The sequence below is a fragment of the Lampris incognitus genome, chromosome 8, assembly GCF_029633865.1.
Source record: "Lampris incognitus isolate fLamInc1 chromosome 8, fLamInc1.hap2, whole genome shotgun sequence".
In the NCBI taxonomy this organism is placed as follows: domain Eukaryota; kingdom Metazoa; phylum Chordata; class Actinopteri; order Lampriformes; family Lampridae; genus Lampris; species Lampris incognitus.
In genome coordinates, this window is record NC_079218.1 from 52,340,451 (window position 1) to 52,364,349 (window position 23,899).

Below are 23,899 nucleotides of genomic sequence, written 5' to 3' on the forward strand. Positions count from 1 at the left end.
TGTCCTGTTCTGGCAGAATCATTATTTAATTTTGGGGTGGTAGCTGAAAAGAGAGGGGAGTTGGGGGGTCCTCGACGTAAAGTGTTTGAAAACCATTCAATTAACTGCGTAACATTTGCAGAAATATTCAGTCGGCTGCCACATATTACCAACTACCAACACAGAGCAGTCGTAATTCTTCCAGCACCTCAGATATTTGGTTAAATTCAGCGAACAAGGGGGCGTCCGGGTAGCGTGGCGGTCTATTCGGATCGCCAGTTTAAATCCCTGTGTTACCCCTGGCTTGGTTGGGCATCCCTACAGACACAATTGGCTGTGTCTGCGGGTGGGAAGCCGGATGTGGGTATGTTTCCTGGTCGCTGCACTGGTCGGTCGGGGTGCCTGTTCAGGAGGGAGGGGGAACTGGGGGGAATAGCGTGATCCTCCCACTCGCTACGTCTCCCTGGTGAAACTCCTCACTGTCAGGTGAAAAGAAGCAGCTGGCTACTCCACATGTATCGGAGAAGGCATGTGGTAGTCTCCAGCCCTCCCCGGATCGGTAGGGGGGGTGGAGCAGTGAACGGGACGGCTCGGAAGAGTGGGGTAGTAGGACAGGTACAATTGGGGAGAGAAAGGGGGGGGGGGATCCAAAAAAAAATCAGCGAACAATTACTCTTAGGTAATTCATACCTGGAGGAGATGAGGTTGAGTTATAATAGTTCTGATATTTAACTGGATTTTTTCTGGTAGGCTAGACTGAGCTACTGCGGACTTGTTCAAGAGGTCCAATGCTTGGGTTACAGCTGAGGCATGTATATAACATAGACAGCTGGGTGTAGTTGAATTGTTTACTTAATATTAATAAAATGTTGTCATCCTGGTGTTTGACCTGGCAGTGAGTGAGTAGCCAACACATTAGATGGTGTGATTAACACGGCATTAGGAAGGTAATCAGTAGTAAAAAAAAAAAAGGCTAGTGGAAAATTAAGTCCATTAGCTTGGCAAGCCAGAGCCCTGAATCCTTAAACTGCTTCCCTGAAATCCTTCCATCTAACCTGCTGCTGTGTGCATTAGGCTGGGCAACATCCATGACATGGATCTGGGTCCTCCCCCTCCCATAATGAAGAGCTTTAAGGAGTTCCTCCTTTCCCTGGACGATTCTGTGGAGGAAACCGAGGCAGTCAAGCGCTATAATGAATATAAGGTTGACTTCCGCCGGCAGCAGATGCAAGACTTCTTTTTGGCTCACAAAGATGAAGAGTGGTATGATTTTTTTTTCCTTCACTTGATTAGTTACAAAAACTATTCTCAGTGGGCATATTATGAGTGTAAATATGAATTTTAATTCATCTGGGTGTTTTTATCTAGGCAATGTTTTAAAATGACAATCTGATAAATTGGGCCCAGTTTGAAGGGGGATGAATCAGGGGACATTCTCTAAATTGAATCTTGCAAAGCAGTCATAATTATTTGGCTAACCTTTTCTAGATCCATGAGAGGTTTTTGCACCACAGGTTAATGTAATATCTCAGTGAATCAAGGCTAATTCATCGAACTTTAGATAAACATTGATTAAATGTAAGTAGCCCAAAAATGAGAGTGCTACTAGAGTCTTACATTTTAGTACTTCTGCTTATTTTTTTCTGAGATGCATAATGCCAAGTCAAAGGACACTGTATGACAAGCACAGCCACACCTGCCCAGCACCAGGGCTCATGATACACAGCTGGCTACTGAAGACCTAGATATGTTACACATTGTTGTTAAAAGAAAAAACAAAACTGAGTAAGTCTTTATGCAGTCTTCTTGGGGAATCAAATATAAATATTCAGAATTTCTGTTTATTTCTTTGCATAAAAACTTATATGGCATTTAAAGTAAAAATAATTCATCTCTAAAATTGTGTATAGCAAAGCAGACCAGATGTCTTTTACAAACTTGGCGGGGGAGCATTTTTGTTACTTTTTTTTTCATGCAATTTTCCCTAAATTCAGATTTACAGCACTACATTTCCCTCAGAATCTTAAAACTGAAATATGAGCAATTGTTTATCACAAGTTACAAGTAGTGTTGTGTTACGCAACACAATATGTGATATTCCTGGGTTATAATCAGGGTCCAAAATTAACTTTTTGGCCTACCAGCCAAAATAATAATTTTTTTTTTTTTTTTTTTTTTTACTATTGCAATTTGCTATTGCTATTTAGCATGTCATCTTGGTGTCATATACGATTCTCAATCAACACTATAGTGTATATATTAGTGTGCAGTGATAACAGTTGTAACACTAACTTTATGAAGAAATATTAGTTCAACTGTTTCAGCACTGAAGTGTTACACATTTGAACTCCACAGCAACAACACTGCGTACAGCACTTCTGCTCTCTCTTCAGCCTTCAAAATAAGAGCTCAAGGCATATACTGTGGCAACAGCTTATAACAGGAACTTAAAATCACTAACAGGCAAGTCCAGAAAAATAGGTTACACTACTTTGGCCGGTGCTAGCTAGCAGCAGAATCCGCTAGCGGTACAAATGCAGGGCTCGGCGATCATGAGCAAAGCCAGAAAAGCCCAGTCAGAGGGTTAGCTAGCCACAGTTGAGCGACATTAGAATCTGTTCATGAATTAAACAATAATAGGCTGTATTTACAGAAATAATAATAAAAAAAGCTCAGCGACGTTTAAACAAAACCACGGCTGAGGGTTGAGTCCACACAGTTCTCGCCACATACAGCACCAGCACTACGGAGTCTGAGACTTCAGTGCAATCAAGTCCGTGCAAACAATCGATGATCGGATAAACTCCATAAAATAGTACAGGCAAACCACAAAATCAATTAAAAGTTGAAAAGCAAGGAAGCAGAGCAGCAAACGAACAAACTGTCTGCTGGCCGTCAACTGACAACCGGAACTGACTCAGCAAGGCATGTGCAGACAGAACGCAGCCAGAAAGTAATTGAGTTAAATCATTAAAAATGTTCTTTTGATCGGTTTATGAAAAGGTTTAAACTACCCCTCAGCAACAGATTGAAATTTCAATTGGTTTGGGCTTGTTTATTCCGACTGAGTATTTATATGGAGCATTTTCATCCTGTTTGGGCTTTTGAACCGATTTATAAGTGGCGTATTAGGCTCTGGCGGCACCGTGGTGCAGGGGTTAGCGCAGTCGCCTCACAGCAAGAAGGTTCTGGGTTCGAGCCCCGGGGTAGTCCAGCCTTGGGGGTCGTCCCGGGTCGTCCTCTGTGTGGAGTCTGTGTGGAGTTTGCATGCTCTCCCCGTGTCTGCGTGGGTTTACTCTGGGTGCTCCGGTTTCCTCTCACAGTCCAAAGAGTTGTAGGTCAGGTGAATCGGCCATATTAAGTTGCGTGCGTGTATGTGTGTGTATGTGTGTGTGTATGTCGGCCCTGTGTGATGGCCTGTCCAGGGTGTCTCCCCACCTGCCGCCCAATGACTGCTCGGATAGGCTCCAGCGTCCCTGCGAGCAGGATAAGCAGTTCTGATAATGAATGGATGGATGGATGGATGAATATTAGGCTCCATGTAAACGTAGCTACTGGTCTCATCGGCCTGAAGTTCGGCTGTTTTCATTTTCTTTCTTGCAGGCTCCACGCCCGCAATAAATTTTCAAGGAGCTACGCTTGTTTCAACTGCTCGGATGGCAAGTACCTCAAATACTGTAACAAAAAAATTGGGTGGTTTGATGACCGAACACAGCAGAGCTATAGCAGACTGAAGAGACTAAATTTACCTGCATTTGGCGGCTGGCGAGTGTTGATTTTGGACCCTGGTTATAATGTCATGATCATGTGGATCAGAAGTCATTCCTAATAAATGTTGTGTTGTAGAAGGGAAGACATTTATTTGGGAGAAGTGGCACCAAAGATGATACATAAAAATGATAGGGATCTCTATGAACAACAACGGGGTTGCTGTTATGCAATTTGTATTTCAGCAGCAGGATTTTAGCCCCACATTTAACCTTTCTAATTCGTTGATATTGAAGGGTTTGAATAAGTTGACCAAGATAGTCACAAGTCAAGCACATTACGTGTTGTAAGAGTTTCCTGGACTTGATTCATTTTGTTGTTGTTCAAAGAAATCTGCTTTTGAACAAAAAGACTGTCGGGTAAATTTTTGTTGTTATGTTATTCTTGCAACAAATCATAGTGTTATGATGACTGTTAATGCCTATTACACTTATTTCACAGGTTTGTCTAGCAGTCATGCTAAATTGTTCTGTTTTGACATAACCAATCCTTCCTCCCTTCATTCCTACTTCTACCTTGACGAGAAGTTTTTGAAGATGAGACAAAGTCGGATTCCTCTGCGTCAGTCCTTCCTAGATAGCAAGGGCATGCACTGCGCACAATGCAGTTGCTCTTAGACACACAGTACCAGGGATTTTAGATAGATAAGCAGACACCGTACGCGGGACTTTTTTTTTTTTCTTTTTCTTTTTTTTTTTGCATTTTATGTTTTTTCCTCCCTATTTTCTTTTTATATTTGGATCAAATCGAATCTCAAAACTGAAATTGTGTGTATACAGACACACCGGGGGAAAGTGGAGCGCGTTTTCACAGAAGAGACCCCTCTCAATATTTATTTGTTATTAGACGGGAAAAACAAAAGGTAATTTAGTCCACTAATGATAAAATTTATTTTTTTATATATGTCAACTTTTGATTACGTAAATGTTTAAGTTCATAATCCATCTCTGTTGTGTTTTTGCCGTGACTCCGGTGAGTTAAATCTTTTAAGATTCCTGAATTGTGCAGTGAACAGCCATAATCACAAAGATAAAAACATGCATACAATCTTAATATGACAACAAAGACTTGGCAATACAAAGTACAGATATTTAGAGGTTCACCATGAATTGAAGAATTATTAAATTAAAAAATTTGTGTTTTTCATTGATGTATTTTTAGCTTAAAAATGAAAAAATTACTACAATGTAAAAAATGTCATGGCTGAATGTTTTATTGATTATTTTTAAGTGCTCTTCATATTATTTATATTACACCACAAATATCAGAGATACGAAATGCATTCATGATCTAATCTGTACTTTCCTTCCATTCCAACCCCCACCGTATCCCTCCCCTACACTCTCTTTGGGTCCTAACTCTGGACTCAGGTTCAGGTCCAAGTACCACCCAGATGAGGTGAACCGTCTTAAGGCTGAGGCCCACGGTGCCCTGCACAACCGTCTGAATGTCTTCATGTTCCTTATTGAAAATGGCTGGTTTAACAATGTCTCACTGGACATTGAACATACTCAAACCATCATCAAGGCCCTGGATGCAGGTGAAGCTTAGTAGAAGGATACATATATTATCTTATGTAATAATAGTCATCAAACTTACCATCACTTTTGGGTAGTCTTTACTTTTTTGTTCTCAAATATTTGCATATGTATGAACTTTGACTGTCTTTCCTATTTCTCTAATGTTTCTTCAGCTACATTTCTTATGTTGGGTATTGTACAGCGGCACGGTGGCACAGTGGTTAGCGCGATCGCCTCACAGCAAGAAGGTCCTGGGTTCGAGCCTTGGGGTAGTCCAACCTTGGGGGTCGTCCCGGGTCGTCCTCTGTGTGGAGTTTGCATGTTCTCCCCGTGTCTGCGTGGGTTTCCTCCGGGGGCTCCGGTTTCCTCCCACAGTCCAAAGACATGTAGGTCAGGTGAATCGGCCATACTAAATTATCCCTAGGTATGTGTGTGTGTGTGTGTGTGTGTGTGTGTGTGTGTGTGTGTGTGTGCGCGCGCGCGCACAGGCCCTGTGTAATGGCCTGGCAGCCTGTCCAGGGTGTCTCCCCGCCTGCCGCCCAATGACTGCTGGGATAGGCTCCAGCATCCCCGCCACCCTGAGATGGATGGAATTTCCATCAGCTCCGTCATGACGCCTGCAGATTTTTATCTTAAAATATGTATGAGAATTGCCCGGTGCCAATAACCAGATTTCACCCTGTCAAGTTTCATGCACCCTCACACACACATACACACACACACCGTCTTTACAGCTTATTGCTTAGCAAAGATCTCAAGGTGATTTATTTTATTTAACTGAAGAAGAGTAGCTTGTCAGCTGTAATGTTTCAGTAAAATCAGATTTTCACAATGCTGTCGAAATTGAGTGTGACCAAGTGAAACTAGTGTTAAACCTCATTCACCCTTTCTTTGATTGACATCATCAAATGTTTGAGGATACACTTATTCCTGGTTTGCTATCAAGCAAGTCATACCAGGTCGTCCTTTGTGTGGAGTTTGCATGTTCTCCGTTTGCAGTGGGTTTTCTCCGGGTGCTCCGGTTTCCCCCACCATCAAAACAAACATGCATGATAGGGTTTATACTCCTGTCTGTGCCCCTGAGCAAGGTAATGGGTAAAGAACTGGAGTTGGTCCCCGGGCGCAGCATCAAGGTGGCAGCCCACTACTCCTAGCTACACAGATCACAGCTAGGATGGTTTAATTTGCAGTAACTGAATTCTCCCAAGGGGATTAATAAAGGAAACTTTAAAAAAAAACGAAGACGTTACCAACCAAGGTAACATCATAAAAGTTAGTGATTATATACCCGGCTAACATGTCTACAAATATATACTCTCAATTTTCTGTAGCTGTAATAAAGATGGAAGGAGGGACGGATCATGATCTTCGCATATTAGACTTACCATTTGAGGAGGAAGAGGAAAGAGAGAAGTCTGCTGGTTTTCTGGGGGGAGGTGAACCTTCCAAGAGAGAAGATCACAAAACCTTGGACAGTGAGCGCAAACCTCCAGCAGAGAAAGTCAAGCAGGAAAAGGTATGTCCTGTCTTTCCTAATCAGCCCTTAATCAGTCAGCATCATCAACAGTCATTAATTCAGTATTTCAGTGTGCTATGTTAATGAGAGTAACCTGTCTTGTAGGAGGAGACCAATTCGGTCAACACAGAGAAAGGTTCTGCCATGACTGTAGAGGCGGAAAATGTGAAAGAGAAGATGGAGGGTGCGCAAGAAGAAATACTGGAACCAAAAAAGGTTAGCACTAAGCCTCCCTATTGGCAAAATGACATAAATGAACTAAATGGCCTTCATTGCTTACATGCTCTCATTTAGCAGCTGAGGCGGAAGAGGAAGTGCAGTGGAGACAGTGAAGATGAAGCTAGTGCCTCAGAGAGCGACTCGGACTCAGATTCTGACTCCAACTGCTCTGACAAACCTGCAAAGAAGGAAGAGATGGAAGAAAAGGAGGAGGACTGTGAATGTAAGCTGGAATCCACAGAAAAATGCATGATCATCATAAATATCAAAAACAAAAGCCTGTTGTATACATTAGGATTACTCATTGACTCTCATCAAACTGCTCTCTCCCAGCTAAAGATGAATTGAGTAAAGAGGCGAAACAAAAGGAGGATCTGGAGGAGGACAAAAAAGAGGAGAGGAAACCCAAGGATGATGCCCCCAGACCAAGGCCCTTGCATAGGACCTGCTCCCTCTTCATGAGAAGCATTGCACCCACTATCTCTAAGGCTGAGATTGTCGCTGTGAGTTGGTGTTGATAGCATTTCAGAGTGATTATTATTATTTTTATTTCTCTGTAATGATTAATAATGAGTCACAGAAAGCTGAATCAGTTCATCTGGACATGTTTACTGAGAGAAAGGTTGCATCACAAGTGACTTCTTCAGTCTCCACTGACTGCAGGTATCCCCACCCTTATAAACAATAATGTGGTATAATGACTGAAAAAAAGATCGGTTTCATGTGCAAATTACTGTGACCGTTAACCACAGTTACAATGGCCATGTACTATACATGTACTATTCACAGAGGATTGGGGAATAGTTGCAATCACAGTATTGTAAGATAGCAACAGATGTACTCTTAGCCCCCCCCCCCCCGTTGGTTCAGGGATGGTCGTTCCCTCTTAACATAGATGGCATCTTTGACTCACCGTTGAAACCAGCGTTTCTTCAGATCAAGGAGGTGCACATCCCCATCCTTGAAAGAGTGGCCACTGGCCTGTGGATGGCTGTAGACTGTGGAGTCCTGGTCTGATGTGTTAGCTCTCCTGTGTTGTGCCAGCATCTGTTCATGGCAATCCTGGCACTTAACAGCATACACAATATCGCTCTGTTTGTGCCGGGGGACCCGATCCTTGGGGTGGACCAATTTCTGGCGCAGCGTGTTTTCGGATTTGAAAGCAACTGAGACGCGATGTTTGGAAAATACACGTCTCAACTGTTCTAACACTCCCGCCACATATGGAATCACCACTGGTTTACGCTTAGCTGTAGCCCTTCTCTCTTCGATCAGCTGGTGCACTGTTTGGGCATCGTCCTGGCTTTGACAAACACCCAGTTAGGATAACCACACTTAACCAGGGCCTGTTTAATGTGGGATTTCTCCCCTTCCCTGGCCACTGTGTTGGTGGAGACGTTGTCAGCTCGGTGGTCCTGATGACTCCTAGTTTGTGCTCCAGTGGATGATGAGAGTCAAACCTTAAGTACTGATCAGTATGTGTTGGTTTACAGTAAACATCAACAATCAAATGTCCCCCATCACCAATTGGAATTTCACAGTGTAAGAAGGCTAACCTGTCATTTGTCACATCCTCCCTGGTGAACTAGATGTGGTTGTCCAGAGTTAATGTGGTTGGTGAAATATGGAACCTCCTGAGATTTAATTTTAACCCAGGTATCATCCACAGATCTGAACCAGTGGCTAGGTGGTGTCCCTGGATAGGACATCAGAGCCCTCTTTTCCACTTCCCCCATAAACATGGCCACTATAGGGGAAACTGGAGAACCCATAGCACACCCATGCTTCTGCCCATAGTATTGCCCCCTGTATGTGAAGTACGTGGACTGAAGACACAGCTTCAGAGTAAACACACTCGGTCAATGTTAAGGGTGGTCCTATTACTGAAGGTGTTTTTTTTGTAATTTCATACGGACTATCTCCACTGCTTCATTGCTGCTGTATTATTTATAAGGGTGGGGATACCTGCGGTCAGTTGAGACTGAAGAAGTCACTTAGATGAGTGATGAAATGTTTCTCTCAATAAACGTTTTGTCCAGATGAACTGATTCAACTTTGTGATTTCCTTATTTGGATTTTTAAGCATGTATAAATACAATTAACAATGAGGAACAAATGTATTTGTTACAACTCAACGTCATTAGCCATTTTCTTACTCAGTTGTGTCGGCGATATCCTGGCTTCTTGCGTGTTTGCTTGTCTGACCCACACCCAGACCGCAGGTTGGTCTCTTTAAGACTCCTTTTTCATTTTTTATTCCACTTTCTTAGCCTGTGAATTATGTAGAAGAAAACAACAGATTATCAACGAGTATCCCACAGTGAACATTTTTTAAAATGAATTGTGCTATGTTTAGGTTTTTCAGACGTTGCTGGGTGACATTTGATCGTAGCGTCAACATCAAGGAGGTCTGCTGGAGTCTTCAGAACATAAGGGTAAGTGTACATTGAGCAGCTTTTTTATGTCCAGTCATGCCACAGAGGGCGAAGAGCATACAGGTTTTCATTCTAACTCAACACCACACACACTGATTTCATCAGTTACCACACTTTTAACCAGATAGGGCAGGGCTAATTAATGGGTGCGCTCCATTTGTGCTTGCTAGCTTGCCAAATGGAGCATTCCATAGCACATATTACATAGATGCAAGGGCAGGGAAAACGGCTTAAATGGACTGCCGGTGGCAGGTGTATGTTAAAGCCTCATCTGCTGATGATCTGACAATGGCAGATGTATGACAGAAGCTGTGGTAAAATTCCTTGTTCAGGCCAAATTTTTAAATTCATTTTAGAAAAACTTGCAAGTGTTGGCAAAGACAATACAATAACTTTACCGTTTGGATTCAGCCACGCTAAGCCATTTAACCTGCCTCCATTGGCCATGCTTTTGGTATATGTGGTACTTCGTACTTTGTTTACTTGAAGCACTAGCCGTCAATTCAGGTAGGCAAAAATGGCATGTGCATGTGGGGAAATGGTGGGGAAATCACACCCATTTGACACTGTGTTGGTTGGGTTTCACCCAGTGAAATCGGCTGCTATCGTGTTGGCTTGGAATGAAAACCTATATACACATTCATTGATAAATAATAATCAGGGGTGCACATAACTTTTTCGGTCTGTTCTCAAGGGAGCACCTGGAGGTGTTGCTTAGTACTCAGTCTTTACGCGGCATAGTTATCCTACAAACTCATCACCACTACCCTCCTGACTGCTCTATTTACTGTCTTCCTCTTTCAAACATGGCAGTAGGCCTACTTCTTTCTCCCTGGTTGAGTCTGCCATTAGCTGTTTGCATCCATAAGTCAACAGCTGGCTTCGGGTCAAAAGTCTCTGTTGTCATCTTAGACAAGTAGATGTGCATCAGGGATGAGAGGCGAGAGTCTGACAGGCGGGATCTGTACTTGCTTTTTATTATATTGAGATTTGAAAATCCCCTCTCACATTCAGCACTGCTCAAGGGCAGTGTAAGGGACAACAGAAGGACTTTATGAATGTTGGAGTAACTATCTGGATTACTGTGTTGACCAAGTCATACACAGAGGAGGCTGCCAAACGTTTTCCTGCTTGCTTTAAATGCATCCATTCTCTTACAGTGGAGTCTCTGTCAACAAACAAGCTGGCCTCATATTTCTGGAGGATGTTAGTAAGTGTTGTGTTGCCAAAACTGTGGAGGTCTTGCGTTTCTTGAGCCCAGGTTGAAGGATTAAAAATTACAAATTGATCACATGTCTTAAGGGATTCATATCTGCTTTCAAACTCATGAATAAGACCCCTCAATACATCAGCCTTGTCCCTGTCAGCATCAGCATTTGAAACAGTCTCTTTCCTGTACTTGCCTTCAATGTCAAGCAATAGTGTCAGCTGTCCAGCAGCTACCGTCAGCTCATCTTTGCATTCACCAATAGTCAGTTTATCTTGCTGGAACCTGAGGGAGGTGAACTGTAAAATGTTTCCAGTGTCAAGCATGTTGGCTAGGAAACACTGAACACGCTCTGTGTAGATATGTTTTAGGTCACTGTCATCACTTGCAGCCACTTGAATTTGAATGGCAGGTAATAGCCTCCATATTTTCAATAGAGTCTCTTGCCTCCATGCAGACCATCTGATGTTGTGAAGCTTTCCTAGTTTAACAAAGGCAATGCCATTCTCATCACATATCTTTAATTGTTCTATTCTTTTTGCGCCCCCTCTCTGTAAATAAAAGCTCAGCGACTTGACAACGGAGCGATTAAATGTCTCACAGTATGGTACCATGCGATCAGCTGACTGTGCAGTTCTCAAGGGTGTGGGCAATACAAAGACTATGCACAGGGGAATCCCTGATCGCCACCATCTGACGCAATTTGGGAACGACCCCATTGTAAACTCCAACATTGACTGCTGCTCCGTCTGTACACACCGAGACCAACTTCGTCTCCAGTCCATTCACTATGTCCTGTGCTGCTCAGTTCACACCCAAATTAATTAATTAAAGAAATCTGAGGTAAACCCTCCGTAGCTCCACTTGTGTTATGTCTTCTGAGCCATCAAAGAGCACACCCCAAAATTCAGTTGCCCTCGATTCTAAACTGAGTGTCTGAATTATGTGGGTCCCTCCTTCTCGTGAATGATATGCACTCCCGACATTAACTCCAAGCCTCTTGAAAAGCGCAATATCCTCTTCATATGAACGCATCAGGCATGCATGTTTCGCTTTGTGAAAGGCCAACAGAAAAATATTACACAGTGCTAGATGCTGTTCTTCATTCAGTTTGTCCTGTCAAGAGGGCGAGTGGATTTCTGATCCTGACTGCACCTGTTATCAATAGTTTGCACTATGCTCATGTGCTGTTTACTCTTCTCCTGCTTTTCAAAAGCTGAATGACTGAAATCTTTTGCCCCTAAATAAAAGGTGCTGCTTTTATCCGTAAGATTTGGATTGTCATGGCATGTTTTGCACCACATCTCTGTGCGGTCGTCATCTGTTTAGAGCTAGGCTACATCCTGCTGCCACTTTTCAGCGAATACACATTTTTTTATGTATAGATTCAGTCTGGCATTTCTTTGGGGGTGGTGCAACACCAAATTAATTACTTAATGTAGCTTTCTTCTTGGACATTTTGATGAATGGACAAAAATCCTAAAACCAGAGAAAAAACGTAATGTTAAGCTAGTTGTAACGTACGCTAACTATTTGCTGGAGCTCAAGGTTTAACAGTTAACCTTGCTAACTTGGAAAAAACCGCATCCACTTAATCAAGAACAAAGGTTAAAATGTGCATGATTAACAACTGATTATTAAAATTGACACATTTGTTATAATGACTTTCTTACCAGTGATATATGGAGAAAATCCTCTTGTTTCAGTAAGTAAATGTGTCCCAAAAATGTTGGTACGCAAAAGCGCCTCTTTTCATATTATCTGCTGCACCTCATTTATTTTGACCACGCATGCGCACCTGCGCACCAGCTATGTGCACCTCTGATCATAATGCGGAAACCCTAGGACATAAACTGGCTGTTGAAATTGCAAGATTAATGTGTTAGAAATTGGATTGATAGTCTTTTTCTGAACCATTTGTTCTCTCTGTGCTTGAGACAAAGTCCACCTGAGGACAGTAAAAGTCAACTTTATTCTTATTAACAACTTTTTGCAGCTGCGAGACTGTGAGCTGGCACCAGGGGTGAACAGGGACTTGGCCCGGAGGGTGCGCCTAGTTAATGGTATCACTCAGCACAAGCAAGTGGTCCGCAATGACATCAAGCTGGCTGCCAAGCTCATCCACGCCTTGGACGAGAAAGGGGGGCTGTGGATGCCCAAGCCTGAGGAAGAGGGGCAGAGCGCTGAGGTGTTTACATACGTGTTTACGTATCAACATTTCATCACTTCACACAGTTTTAGTAGCTGGCTATCAGAGATTTTACTCATATTTGTGTTGTTTGTCTTGTTGAAAAGCTGCCAGCTCAGAACCCCATCCTGAAGAATATCACTGATTACCTGATAGAGGAGGTGAGCGCCGAGGAGGAGGAACTCTTAGGCAGTGTAGGCGGAGTAGACTCTGAGGAGGCCACCAAGGAAGGAAACCCTACTGAGACCACTGTGGAGAGAGATGACAAGCTAGTCAAGGTCTGCTCATTATGATGATCACTACCACTAGCAAATAAACACAGCACTCTAGAAACCAGCTCCTGCTGTGAGCACTCTTACCCCTTTTCCACCAAGGCAGTTTGATGGTTGGCTCGGAGCCGGTGCCGAATCTTGAACCAAGTCTTTGCATTTTGACAGCCAAAGAACTGGCTCTCGGCGAGGAAAACTGATTCCAGAGTGGCACTAACTCTTTGCTGAGCTAGAAGAAAGAACTTTTTATGCCAGGGACTGGGGGCAGGATTATTGTGACCAACAAGACCAATAGGGGATGCATTACTCTGCAGCAACAATCAGTTCTGCCGAGTAATGCGTGCACATGACCCATCAAATCAAAGTTTGATCGGAATCAAATGGTTTTATCAGCACATACTTTATTTGATCAATTTTGACAGTGAATTTGAAACCCTGCATCCATTTTTCCACTTAAACCTCATTTTAGTGTAACCGTCTGACATCCTATGGTTAAAATCACATCAAGAAAGAACACTGAAGAGTTAGCCCTAAGAAATATTGAGAGATTAATCAAGGAAAAATTGTGAATTTCAGAGCAGTTACCCCACAGGAGAACAAGGCAGATAATCACAGGTTCCATTCATTTTATAATGGACATTTGTTTTATGATATTTAAAGAAACCTTCCGTCAACAGGGAAATTCTACGAGACTGGTCTTTTGGGAGAGCTCCAACCAGCCCAAAGCTGGGTCTGTGAGCATGACTGGCTGGCTGGTTGCCAGTTTGTGGAGCTTCTCATCTCCGAAAACATGGAGCAAGTTTTCGATTCACCATCAATTTTCATAAAACTGTCAATATTCAAAATCTACAGTTAATTTGTCGCCTAAGGAATTCTCAGATATGAATTTAATAATGAAATAAGCGATTTGGATAATGGGTGGATGGTGGCATACGAAAATTGTATATGAAAATGTAAAAAAAATTCGAAATCTACATAGTTGATTTCTTGCCTCATTTTCGGAGATGTATAGAATGACATAGTGACTTGGCTTTCTAGCCAGTTCAATCCCATGGCAAAACAAACCGGTTTTTAGAAGGTTCGCAAGTTGAGCCAACTGCAAACCGACACTAGCACAAGCCCAGCGCTAGAACTAGGTTGCCTTGTTGGAAAGGGGGTATCTGATAATACACGTCATTCAAGGCTGTGTACTTTCTTTTGACAATGTAACACAATTTTAAGATTTTGATTCAGTAATTTGTTGTATGCTATTTTAAACAGGTCGCTCAAATATAGAACCAAGCTGAATCCCACAAAGCTCCGAAGCTTTGTTTGTTGGACTGGGATTATTATCCTAAATTCAGATTTAGTCTGCCCCCCCCCCCACTCAAACCAAAGGAAAAAAACAAAGGTAATTGGCAATGTAATTTTTAAATTCTGATTTTTCCTTTTTTCTCCCAATTTAGTGGCCAATCGCTCCCTATTCTAGTTCAAACACCCACCCTTGTACTGCATGCGTTCACTAACTGCATCTCTCCGGCCGGCAGTCTCGAAGGAGACGCCTCGCCACTTTCGTGACAAGGCAAATCCAGGCTGAACCACTGCTTTTTCCCACACACACAGAGACACATTCATGTGATGAACACAAGCCGACTCCAACCGCATTGCCAATTATTGCTGCTTCATCGAATCCGGCCATAGTCAGATCTGACAAGACCGAGTCGCGAACCCCGGTCCCCAGTGGGCAACTGTATCGACACAAAGCCGATGCTTAGACCACTGAACCACCATGGACCCAGCTATGTAATGTTTGTCAACAAGAGGACTGGAGGGTGTGCCCCAATTATCGGGGCATCACACTGCTCAGCCTCCCTGGGAAAGTCTACTCTTGCGTGCTGGAAAGGAGGCTCCGACCGGTTGTCAAACCTCAGATCCAGGAGGAACAATGCAGATTCCGTCCTGGCTGTGGAACAACAGACCAAGTCTTTACCCTTGCGGAAGTGCTGAGGGAGGCATGGGAGTTTGACCAGCCAATCAACATGTGTTTTGTGGACCTGGAGAAGGCTTATGACCATGTACCCCGGGGCACTCTGTGGGGAGTACTGCAGGAGTATGGGGTACTGGAGCAGTTGCTACAAGCCATCTGGTCCTTGTATAACCAAAGTGAGAGCTGTATCCACATTCTCGGCACAAAAAAACCCGTTTTCAGTGGGTGTCACACTCCGCCAAGGTTGTCCCTTGTCTCTGATTCTGTTTGTGATATTCATGGACAGGCTCGCAAGGTGCAGCCAAGGTAAGGGGTGTGTCCATTTTGGGAACCTCAGAATTGCATCTCAGCTCTTCGCAGATGTGGGTTTGTTGGCTTCATCGCAACGCGATCTTCCACATGCACTGGGGCAGTTTGCAGCTGAGTGTGAAATGACCTGGATGAGAGTCAGAACCTCCAAATCTGAGGCCATGGTTCTCTACCAAAAATGGTTGATTGCTCCCTCCGGGTTGGGGACAAGTTATTGCCTCAAGTGAAGGAGTTCAAGTATCTCGGGGTCTTGTTCACGAGTGAGGGTAGGATGGAGCGGGAGATTGACAGGCAGATTGGTTCGGCATCATCAGTAATGCGGATGTTGTACCGGACCATTGTGGTGAAGAGGGAGCTGAGCCGGAAGGCAAAGCTCTCAATTTACCAGTCACTCTTCGTTCCAACCCTCAACTATGGTCATGAGCTTTGGGTAGTGACCGAAAGGGTGAGATCGTGGATACAAGTGGCTGAAATGAGTTTCCTCCATTGGGTGTCTGGGCTCAACCTTAGAGATAGGGTGAGGAGCTCGGAAATCCGGAGGGAGCTCAGAGTAGAGTCGCTGCTCCTTCGTTTCAAAAGGAGCCAGTTGAGGTAGTTCGGGCATCTGATTAGGATGCCCCCTGGGCGCCTTCCTTTAGAGGTTTTCCGGGCACATCCCAACTGGGAGGAGACCCTGGGGTAGACCCAGAACCTGCTGGAGGGACTACATGTCCAATCTGGCCTGGGAACGCCTTGGTATCCCCCAGGAGGAGCTGGAGGGCGTTGCTGGGAAGAGGGACGTCTGGAGTGCCCTACTTAGCTTGCTGTCACCGCGACCTAACCCCGGAGAAGCAGCTGATGATGAGATGAGAGATGAGATGAGATGTTTGTCTACAAACATCTTTTTAACATTTGATTAAATTGGCAGTTTTGTTGAATATAAAGCCTAAAAAGGATGCGCTATCTGTGCATTATTACTCTTAGTTTAAAAAAGTGGCATGCATGCTATCCCTACTCAGATGACTGAATAGAACGTTAACTTGGTGAATAATGGCATGCTAACATTTAGACATCTAAAATGTCCCTTTCTCTCTGCTTGGCTACAGGTGTTGGATCGTTTGCTTCTGTATCTGCGCGTCGTCCATTCCATTGACTACTACAATGCTTGTGAATACCCAAGTGAGGATGAAATGCCCAATCGATGTGGCATGATCCATGTGCGTGGACCAATCCCTCCCAACCGCGTCACACATGGAGAAGGTTAGTGTGTTACCTTTTTGTCTGTCTACACTGTGGCCATAGCAGTACCAGCTGGAGAGAAAGAGAAAACCTACATTGTACACCCATAGTTTTGATGGAACATTTCGATAATGTTGAAGTTTATGGATGAAGTTTTAATGGAAACGTTTCAGCATTTAAGCTAGTGTGTGTTCACTTATAATTGTGTATACCAGATTAGTAGTGCGTTTGCTGGCAGCTGTCCCTCTATACTCATTGATGCGGACTTTTGATTGTGCTCACAATTCTCATCTATCCCATTTTGGTTCCAGCTGTTTTGATACTGGCTACTCAAACTTCAAGGATTGAAGACTCATGAAATTTACATTACAGAATCAGAATTAATTTGCGTTAGTTCTGATTCTGATTACAGTACATATTTTTGGAGTGTTTATCACTGAATCCTTGCTCTCTGGAAACATATGCCTGAGCAAATGTGATATACGGATGTACTAGTTACCTGAGCAAATAGTCATGCATATCGGCTTGCAGCATCATGTGTATTCAAATCTTGGCCATATCTTCTTGTCATGTTATCCAACCTTTCCTCTATCTTTCTTGTCTTTCTACTGGATGCTGTTAGTCATACTGGATTTGCATCTGGTGTTAAATCAAATAGAACTTCTCAGATATTTTGCAAGCAATTTATTCTTCCTCCAGACTGATTAAGCCTGAAGAGAGTCTAACGAAATCCTACTTCAGATTGTCAGGCGTGGAATAAGTAAGTGATCATTCTTTCTTGTGCACACAGTGACACAGTGGCACAAAGTGATTGAGGAGAAACTCAGCCCCTTGTTCAGTTTGAGAGAAGTCTTGTCAGAGGAAGAGGCAGGCAAGATGGGCAGAAAAGATCCTGACCAAGAGGTGGAGAAGTTTGTGTCGGCCAACACTCAGGAGCTGGGGAAAGATAAGTGGCTCTGCCCACTCAGTGGCAAGAAATTCAAGGTGCGTGCCAGTAAAGCCAAGTATTCGGCATTTCACCACTGGTTGGGAAATGGCCAGTGCTGTTGGGATATCAGGATAGTACCACGCACTTAAACATTGCTAACATCTTTCACGACGGTATTCAGAAGTTATTTTAAAACTTTTGACCTCAGTTGTATTTTCTGATGTTTAACCACTATTACTGTTTCAGTGAAATGCTAAATCTAAGAATTTGCCAATAAGTTTTTTATGTCTCCGAGTTATCTCCAAGTTATTTAATTATTATTATTAGTTATTTAATATTCACGTTCCGACACATCCTGGAAAATTATACAATTGATCAGATATCCTGGAAATATTATTGGGGTCATGGGAAATAGTAAAGTTAGGTAATGAAATGGTATTTTTACCAGTTGAAATTGCATATCTTTAGTTGCCGATATTGCACGTGTGGTTGTTGGGCTGCTTTCATTTTCCATTTAAGAAGTTGCACACTGCAAACATTTTAGCTCGACTCCAACATCAAGCTGTCAAACAGGATGTGGACATCCCTAGTTACACCTGTTTATGTGGCGTGTGGTGCTTCTTAAAATTAAGGCATTTTTGACCATGCAAACTTTGTGCCGCTCCAGAAGTAGCTGAATACCTGTAAGCTGAACACTGTTGCATATTTGTTGGTCTTCATGCTAAGATATACTTCCAAAATTAATTACCAGGGCCCAGAGTTTGTGCGCAAACACATCTGGAACAAACATGGGGAAAAAATTGAGGAAGTAAAAAAGGAGGTCGCGTTCTTCAACAACTTTCTCATGGATGCCAAAAGACCGTCACTTCCAGAGATGAAACTCCCTCCCCTACCAGGCCCAGGACAAGGTGGGCAAGACCTGTTCTCTAGTAAGATCTACAGCGTGGCTCAGATGTTGGTGGTGGTGTTCTCATCAGAAATAATGGTTTCATGCTTTAAAAGTTATTTGGAAGGTACAGTCCTGAAGATAATCTCTTCTGTTTGTCAGACAGAAAGTCTCATCATAGGCTGGTAAACTGGAAAAGAGAGCTCAGCTCAACTAAACGTCTATTTGCACTGAATTTTTTTACATGAGCTACTCCGACGGTCGGATGCTTCGACTTGCTGTGTCATTTCACATTCATTGCCGATGTGACTGACGTTCGAGCTTGTTTTTTCAGACTCTGTGGGCACAGTTTACATAAAACTGTGATATTTTCTGTCCGTTGGAATCTGCACTGTTCATGAAACTCCTTCAAATAGTCACATGAGCCTGGCTTCAGCAATACCGGTAGCTACGTCTGAACTGCCAGCTGCCATAAAACATGGAGCGTGAGCATCGTTCACTCCTGCAAGAGTGAACGATGCTCACGTTTACATTCATTAGTCGCAAACGGATCATTTACGTTCACTGTTCACCAAAAACATGAGCACGCTCAATGTGTTCATGCACAGCACTGCGTGTGTGTGTCCTGGCGGCCTGTCCAGGGTGTCCCCCCACCTGCCACCCAATGACTGCTGGGATAGGCTCCAGCATCCCCGCAACCCTGAAAGCAGGATAAGCGGTTCGGATAATGGACAGAATTACATACAGCAGTGCTATATAGCGTAGGTCGTCATGTGCTGCAAGGGCTGACGGAGCAGCGGTGGCAGCAGAAGCCATCAGAGTTAGACCCTCCCTTGATCCAAAGCCCAGGACAACTGACCCGGTGTTACCCTGGTGTCAACGGCCCTGTGTGTACCTCCATCCATACGCTTGATTAATGATGCTGTTGCATGTCAGCTGTGTGTGTGTGTGTGTGTGTGTGTGTGTGTGTGTGTGTGTGTGTGACTTGAACATATTGTAAGATAAAAATGTGCACGCATCATGATGGAGGTCGTGGAAGTTGTTGCAGCAAAGAAAAAAATACATTTATCCGACAGTCCTTCTCCACCATAAAAACCTCTTAGAATATACATGGGCTCACTTGGATTCCACGTTTGGCGGTCTGTGTGTCGCCTATGTTGCTATGCCGACATCACGTGTTGCTGTGTGTGCATGCATGTCACATGAGGCACATTACCGTTTGAACACAGTCCAAACACAGGTCATGTAATCTGAACATCACAGACAAAAGGTTGGATTTTAATAAAGACTCTGGCATCAAGGCCGAGAGTGTAACTGTGACCTTGCCTGACACCCACTAACTATGTTTACACGATGTTAGAAAAAGTGGATTTACGGTGTTAGTCCGACTAAAACTGGACTTCTAACATACATTTACGTGTTAGTCCGACGGAAATTGTACTAAATGAATTTCTGGAAGTGGGACTAACACACCTAGATGATGTGGTTGGGGATGGATTTACTCTGGCATGTACACGCTTCAGTTGGCCTGAACTGGCCTAGGCGTCCTGCGCAGGATCCATAGTTCCCGCGGTGGTCTTTCATCCAATAGCAACCAGCTGAACGGGGGCATTATTGCCACCTACTGGACCGAGATTGGACATTCTTCTGTCAATAAATCGATCCTCCCCTGGTTCTTGTATACTGGGACAACAACAGTAGTCCAGTTACACAGCCTATCGAGCTGTAATCGAAGCTCCACTTCACTGTGCATGTAAACACACTTGAGTGATCATTAAAATGAGCAGCAAGAGAAGTGTTCATGACTCAGATATTATTACTGTCTTTGATATGACAGCAGTAACAACTATTTAAAAAGGACTTTCATGGACACGAACATCTTCAGGATCGTAGCTTCAAAGTAAAATATTGTAATATGTGAGCTTTTGTTGGAACATGTTTTTTTTTCCCTGTGTGTGTGTGTGTGTGTGTGTGTGTGTGTGTGTGTGTGTGTGTGTGTGTGTGTGTGTGTGTGTGTGTGTGTGTGTGTGTGTGTGTGTTATTCTACTCCAGGGTTGCCCTCCCCTGGTATGCCATTTCCCTCCCAAGCTCCCCAAGGCCCGATGGGCTTTGGCCAGCCTCGTCTGCCTGTGATGGGCTACGGAGGTATGGCTGTGCGCCGCTTACGCTCTTCAGTTTAGCTTCAGTTTATTTTTCTGAATTTCAGCAGAAACTTTTTCAGTCACTCCTGAAATCAGTTTGTTTTGACAAAGCATCTTTTTCCACACCAGGGGGACCTCCTTACCCACCCAACCAGTACGGAGGAGGCCGGGGTAACTATGACAACTTCCGGGGGCAAGGTGGCTACCTTGGGAAGCCACGCAACAACAGGTGACCGAGTTTTATGTGTAACCTCAGCAGCGCTCTAACCTCTGTGTTCTGCTATTCTGACAGTTTCAAACCTACTGGATTCATGACGTGTTTTTTTCTCTCCCTTGTTTGCCCCCCATGCATCCTGGATCATCTCAGAATGGTGCGGGGCGACCCACGCAACATCATTGAATATCGTGACCTGGACGCACCAGATGACATTGACTTCTTCTAGAGAATTCACGAGGTCTTTCCAGTCGACATGTATTTCTCAGTTGTCATGCTCATATTGTGTTGTCTTTAGTGGAGGATCGGGTTTTGTTAAACATCCAATTTTGCAATGATTGTACTGTGCAGCTCGCATCAAGTTTTACTTGTACTCTCATGCTGTAATCTAACTGCTCAAGATAAAACTGGGTATCACTAACATTAAATCAGGTTTCATTTTCTCTCTGTGTTGTTCTCTACCACAGTAACTCTCTTCTGGGGCCCCTCAGGGTCAGAATCAGGATCAGAACACTTTATCCATCCACAAGGGGAAACTGGGTCCCATTACAGACACTCACGCTTTAGTAGAAAAAAACTAACAAGATAAGTAAATGGAAACAAGAAAAACAGAAACATATAAAAATAAAAGATAAGAAATAGAAATAAGAAGAAAATATATCCACAAGCATGGTGCACATAACACCCTATCTATACTGCACTACCGCAGCACAAAACAACAGCACAAACACAACCCAACAGGGTAAAACAAGCTGAAGGGCCAGTCCAATGACCATTAACTCCCGAGTGTCTGACACTCTGAGGAAGGAGTTATAAAGTTTGATGGCCACAAGCAGGAATGATCTCCTGTGGTGCTCTGTAGTGCATTTCAGCAGAATGAGTATATCACCAAAATTACTCCTGTACTCTTAGTAATAGACTTACTTTTAGTATAAACCAGCACGTCATGGAGTGGGTGGGAGACATTATCCATGATGGCACATCATTTCAACAGCGTCCTCCTCTCAGGAACTGCCGCCAGAGAATCCAGCTCCACCCCCACAACATCATCGGCCTTGCAGATTAGTTTATTGAGCCTGTTTGCATCAGCTACCCTCAACCTGCTGCCCCAACACACAACAGCAAACAGGAGAGCACTGGCCACCGCAGACTCATACCACATCCTGAGCATTGTCTGGCAGATGTTGAAGGACCTCAGCCTCCTCAGAAAGTAGAGACGGCTCTGTCCCTTCTTGTAGAGGGCATCAGTGTTCTTAGCCCAGTCCAGTTTATTGTCTGTAGGGACAATAAACAGTACTGCTCCACAGTACTGCTGGTTTTATAGCACATTAGTGTCATTTCAGCAAATGAAAGAGGGGGCAGTGGTCTGTTTAGCATTGCATACTTTTTTTAGACGTTTTTTTGTTCCCTGCCCCCCCCCCACCCATTTTTGTCATTTTTTAACAGCTTTTATAAGCAATTTTGAATCAGACTGAAAATATAAAATAAGGGATCAGAGGTGGAAAACTCCACTTCAGAAAGTACTAACCACGTATTTGCTCCACCCATGCACTAAACCAGCTGATTTTAATTAGCACAACACTTAAGCCAGGTAGGAGAACTAATTCGTGAAATCAGCTGTTTTAGTCCATGGGTGGAGCATGGTTAGTACTTCTACTTTCTGAAGCCGGGTTTTCCACCTCTGTAAGGGATGCAGGCTGATCCTGCATCCCTTATTTTAAATTATTTTTTACGAAATTTAATTATTATTTACTTGTGTAAAAAAATTTTTTTTTAAATGAATATTGACGATTGCGCATCCCGATGACACCTATGGTCCCATGGCAGGATTCAATTGTGTGACACTGTGATCATCATCCCGAAGACTTCACGTTACACCCAGCTGACTGAGCCTTTAGGAAACTGCAAGATTCAATCTTTCATGTATTCTGCGCTGTCCAGGAATTGGTTAAGACTTCAACAGAGGCTGAATATAGCGCCACCGCTTGGCTAATCGATTTAGTTTGTGTTGCTTCTGTGTTTGACTCTGGTTTTCTCTGTCAACTTTGGTTGCTGCAGCTCTTACGCTTTCAGAGCCAGAAAAACCCTACTTTTTGAACAGAAGTCAAAGAACTACCAAGTCCAGGAGAGTTCTAGGACCACTGACAAGTGTTCTTGTCCACGTTTCATGGGCATCACACTATTTGATTTTATCCACGGTTGAGCATCTTTGTGTTTTAAAGATACAGAAATGTGTCTTGTGTATTTTTAGAAGTAGCTGCTGCTGTAGTAGGCTGATGGGAATATTCAGTGATGTAAAGAAAAAAAATTACTGATCAGCAGTGGAACATACAGGCCCACACTTGAAGTGGAATTAAAAGGGTGTCCTTATGAAGCTATATAATTTAGTTTACACAGCCAAATTCCCCATATTCCCTGATTTCGGAGCTGGTTCTGCATCAATTCATGATCAATGATAAACCTGGTGGGTTACACCATTTCATACATTTCCTTATTTTGACCGAAATTTCCACCTTGTGTTTGACAACTGGGGGCATTTCTGTATATGCTAATTATTTAATGATTGAGATGTGTTAATCCAGTCCTTCGAAAATGCAAAATTCATTCAAACTAGACAAATTATTATTTCCTGAAGGAAATGCGTGTGATTGATGTCTCAGTAATCAAGGTTCAAAATCAATGGTAACTGAATAATACGTTCAAGATGCACTATATGCACAAAAGTATTGGTACACACCTCTTAATTATTGAATTCAGGTGTTTCATTCATACCCATTGCCACAGGTGTATAAAATCAAGCAGCTAGCCATGTAGTCTGCATTTACAAACATTTGTGAGGGAATGGGTCGTTCTGAAGAGCTCAGTGAATTCAAGCGTGGTACTGTCATAGGATGCCACCTTTGCAATAAGTCAGTTCGTGAAATTCCTTCCCTGCTAGCTATGTCACAGTCAACTGTAAGTGGTGTTATTGAAAAGTGGAAGCGTTTAGGAACAATAGCAACTCAGCCACGAAGTGGCAGACCACGTAAAGTCACACAGCGGGGTTAACGAGTGCTGAGGCGCATAGTGCGTTAAAAGTCGCCAACGCTCTGTTGACTCAATAACTGCAGAGTTCCAAACTTCCTCTGGCATTAAC

The 23,899-nt window shown here is 43.3% G+C and overlaps 1 protein-coding gene across 7 annotated transcripts in view; it reads left to right on the forward strand.

Moving 5' to 3' along the window:
• The window catches only part of srrt (serrate RNA effector molecule homolog (Arabidopsis)), a 34,395-nt gene extending 13,189 nt beyond the window's left edge, over nucleotides 1-21,206 (forward strand). For 4 of the 7 annotated variants that reach the window (XM_056284539.1, XM_056284537.1, XM_056284536.1 and 1 more), the window contains exons 5-20: nucleotides 1,054-1,242; nucleotides 5,118-5,287; nucleotides 6,599-6,783; nucleotides 6,889-6,999; nucleotides 7,078-7,225; nucleotides 7,336-7,505; nucleotides 9,163-9,224; nucleotides 9,359-9,437; nucleotides 12,641-12,832; nucleotides 12,940-13,110; nucleotides 16,462-16,615; nucleotides 17,385-17,578; nucleotides 18,274-18,451; nucleotides 20,461-20,553; nucleotides 20,679-20,778; nucleotides 20,917-21,206. In XM_056284539.1, coding sequence (XP_056140514.1) covers nucleotides 1,054-1,242; nucleotides 5,118-5,287; nucleotides 6,599-6,783; nucleotides 6,889-6,999; nucleotides 7,078-7,225; nucleotides 7,336-7,505; nucleotides 9,163-9,224; nucleotides 9,359-9,437; nucleotides 12,641-12,832; nucleotides 12,940-13,110; nucleotides 16,462-16,615; nucleotides 17,385-17,578; nucleotides 18,274-18,451; nucleotides 20,461-20,553; nucleotides 20,679-20,778; nucleotides 20,917-20,992 — 2,272 coding nt within the window. In that variant the 3' untranslated portion in view covers nucleotides 20,993-21,206. The remainder of the gene's footprint in view (nucleotides 1-1,053; nucleotides 1,243-5,117; nucleotides 5,288-6,598; nucleotides 6,784-6,888; nucleotides 7,000-7,077; nucleotides 7,226-7,335; nucleotides 7,506-9,162; nucleotides 9,225-9,358; nucleotides 9,438-12,640; nucleotides 12,833-12,939; nucleotides 13,111-16,461; nucleotides 16,616-17,384; nucleotides 17,579-18,273; nucleotides 18,452-20,460; nucleotides 20,554-20,678; nucleotides 20,779-20,916) is intronic. The other 3 variants (XM_056284541.1, XM_056284538.1, XM_056284543.1) reach the window with 3 other exon arrangements.
• The last annotated feature ends 2,693 nt before the right edge of the window (nucleotides 21,207-23,899 follow it).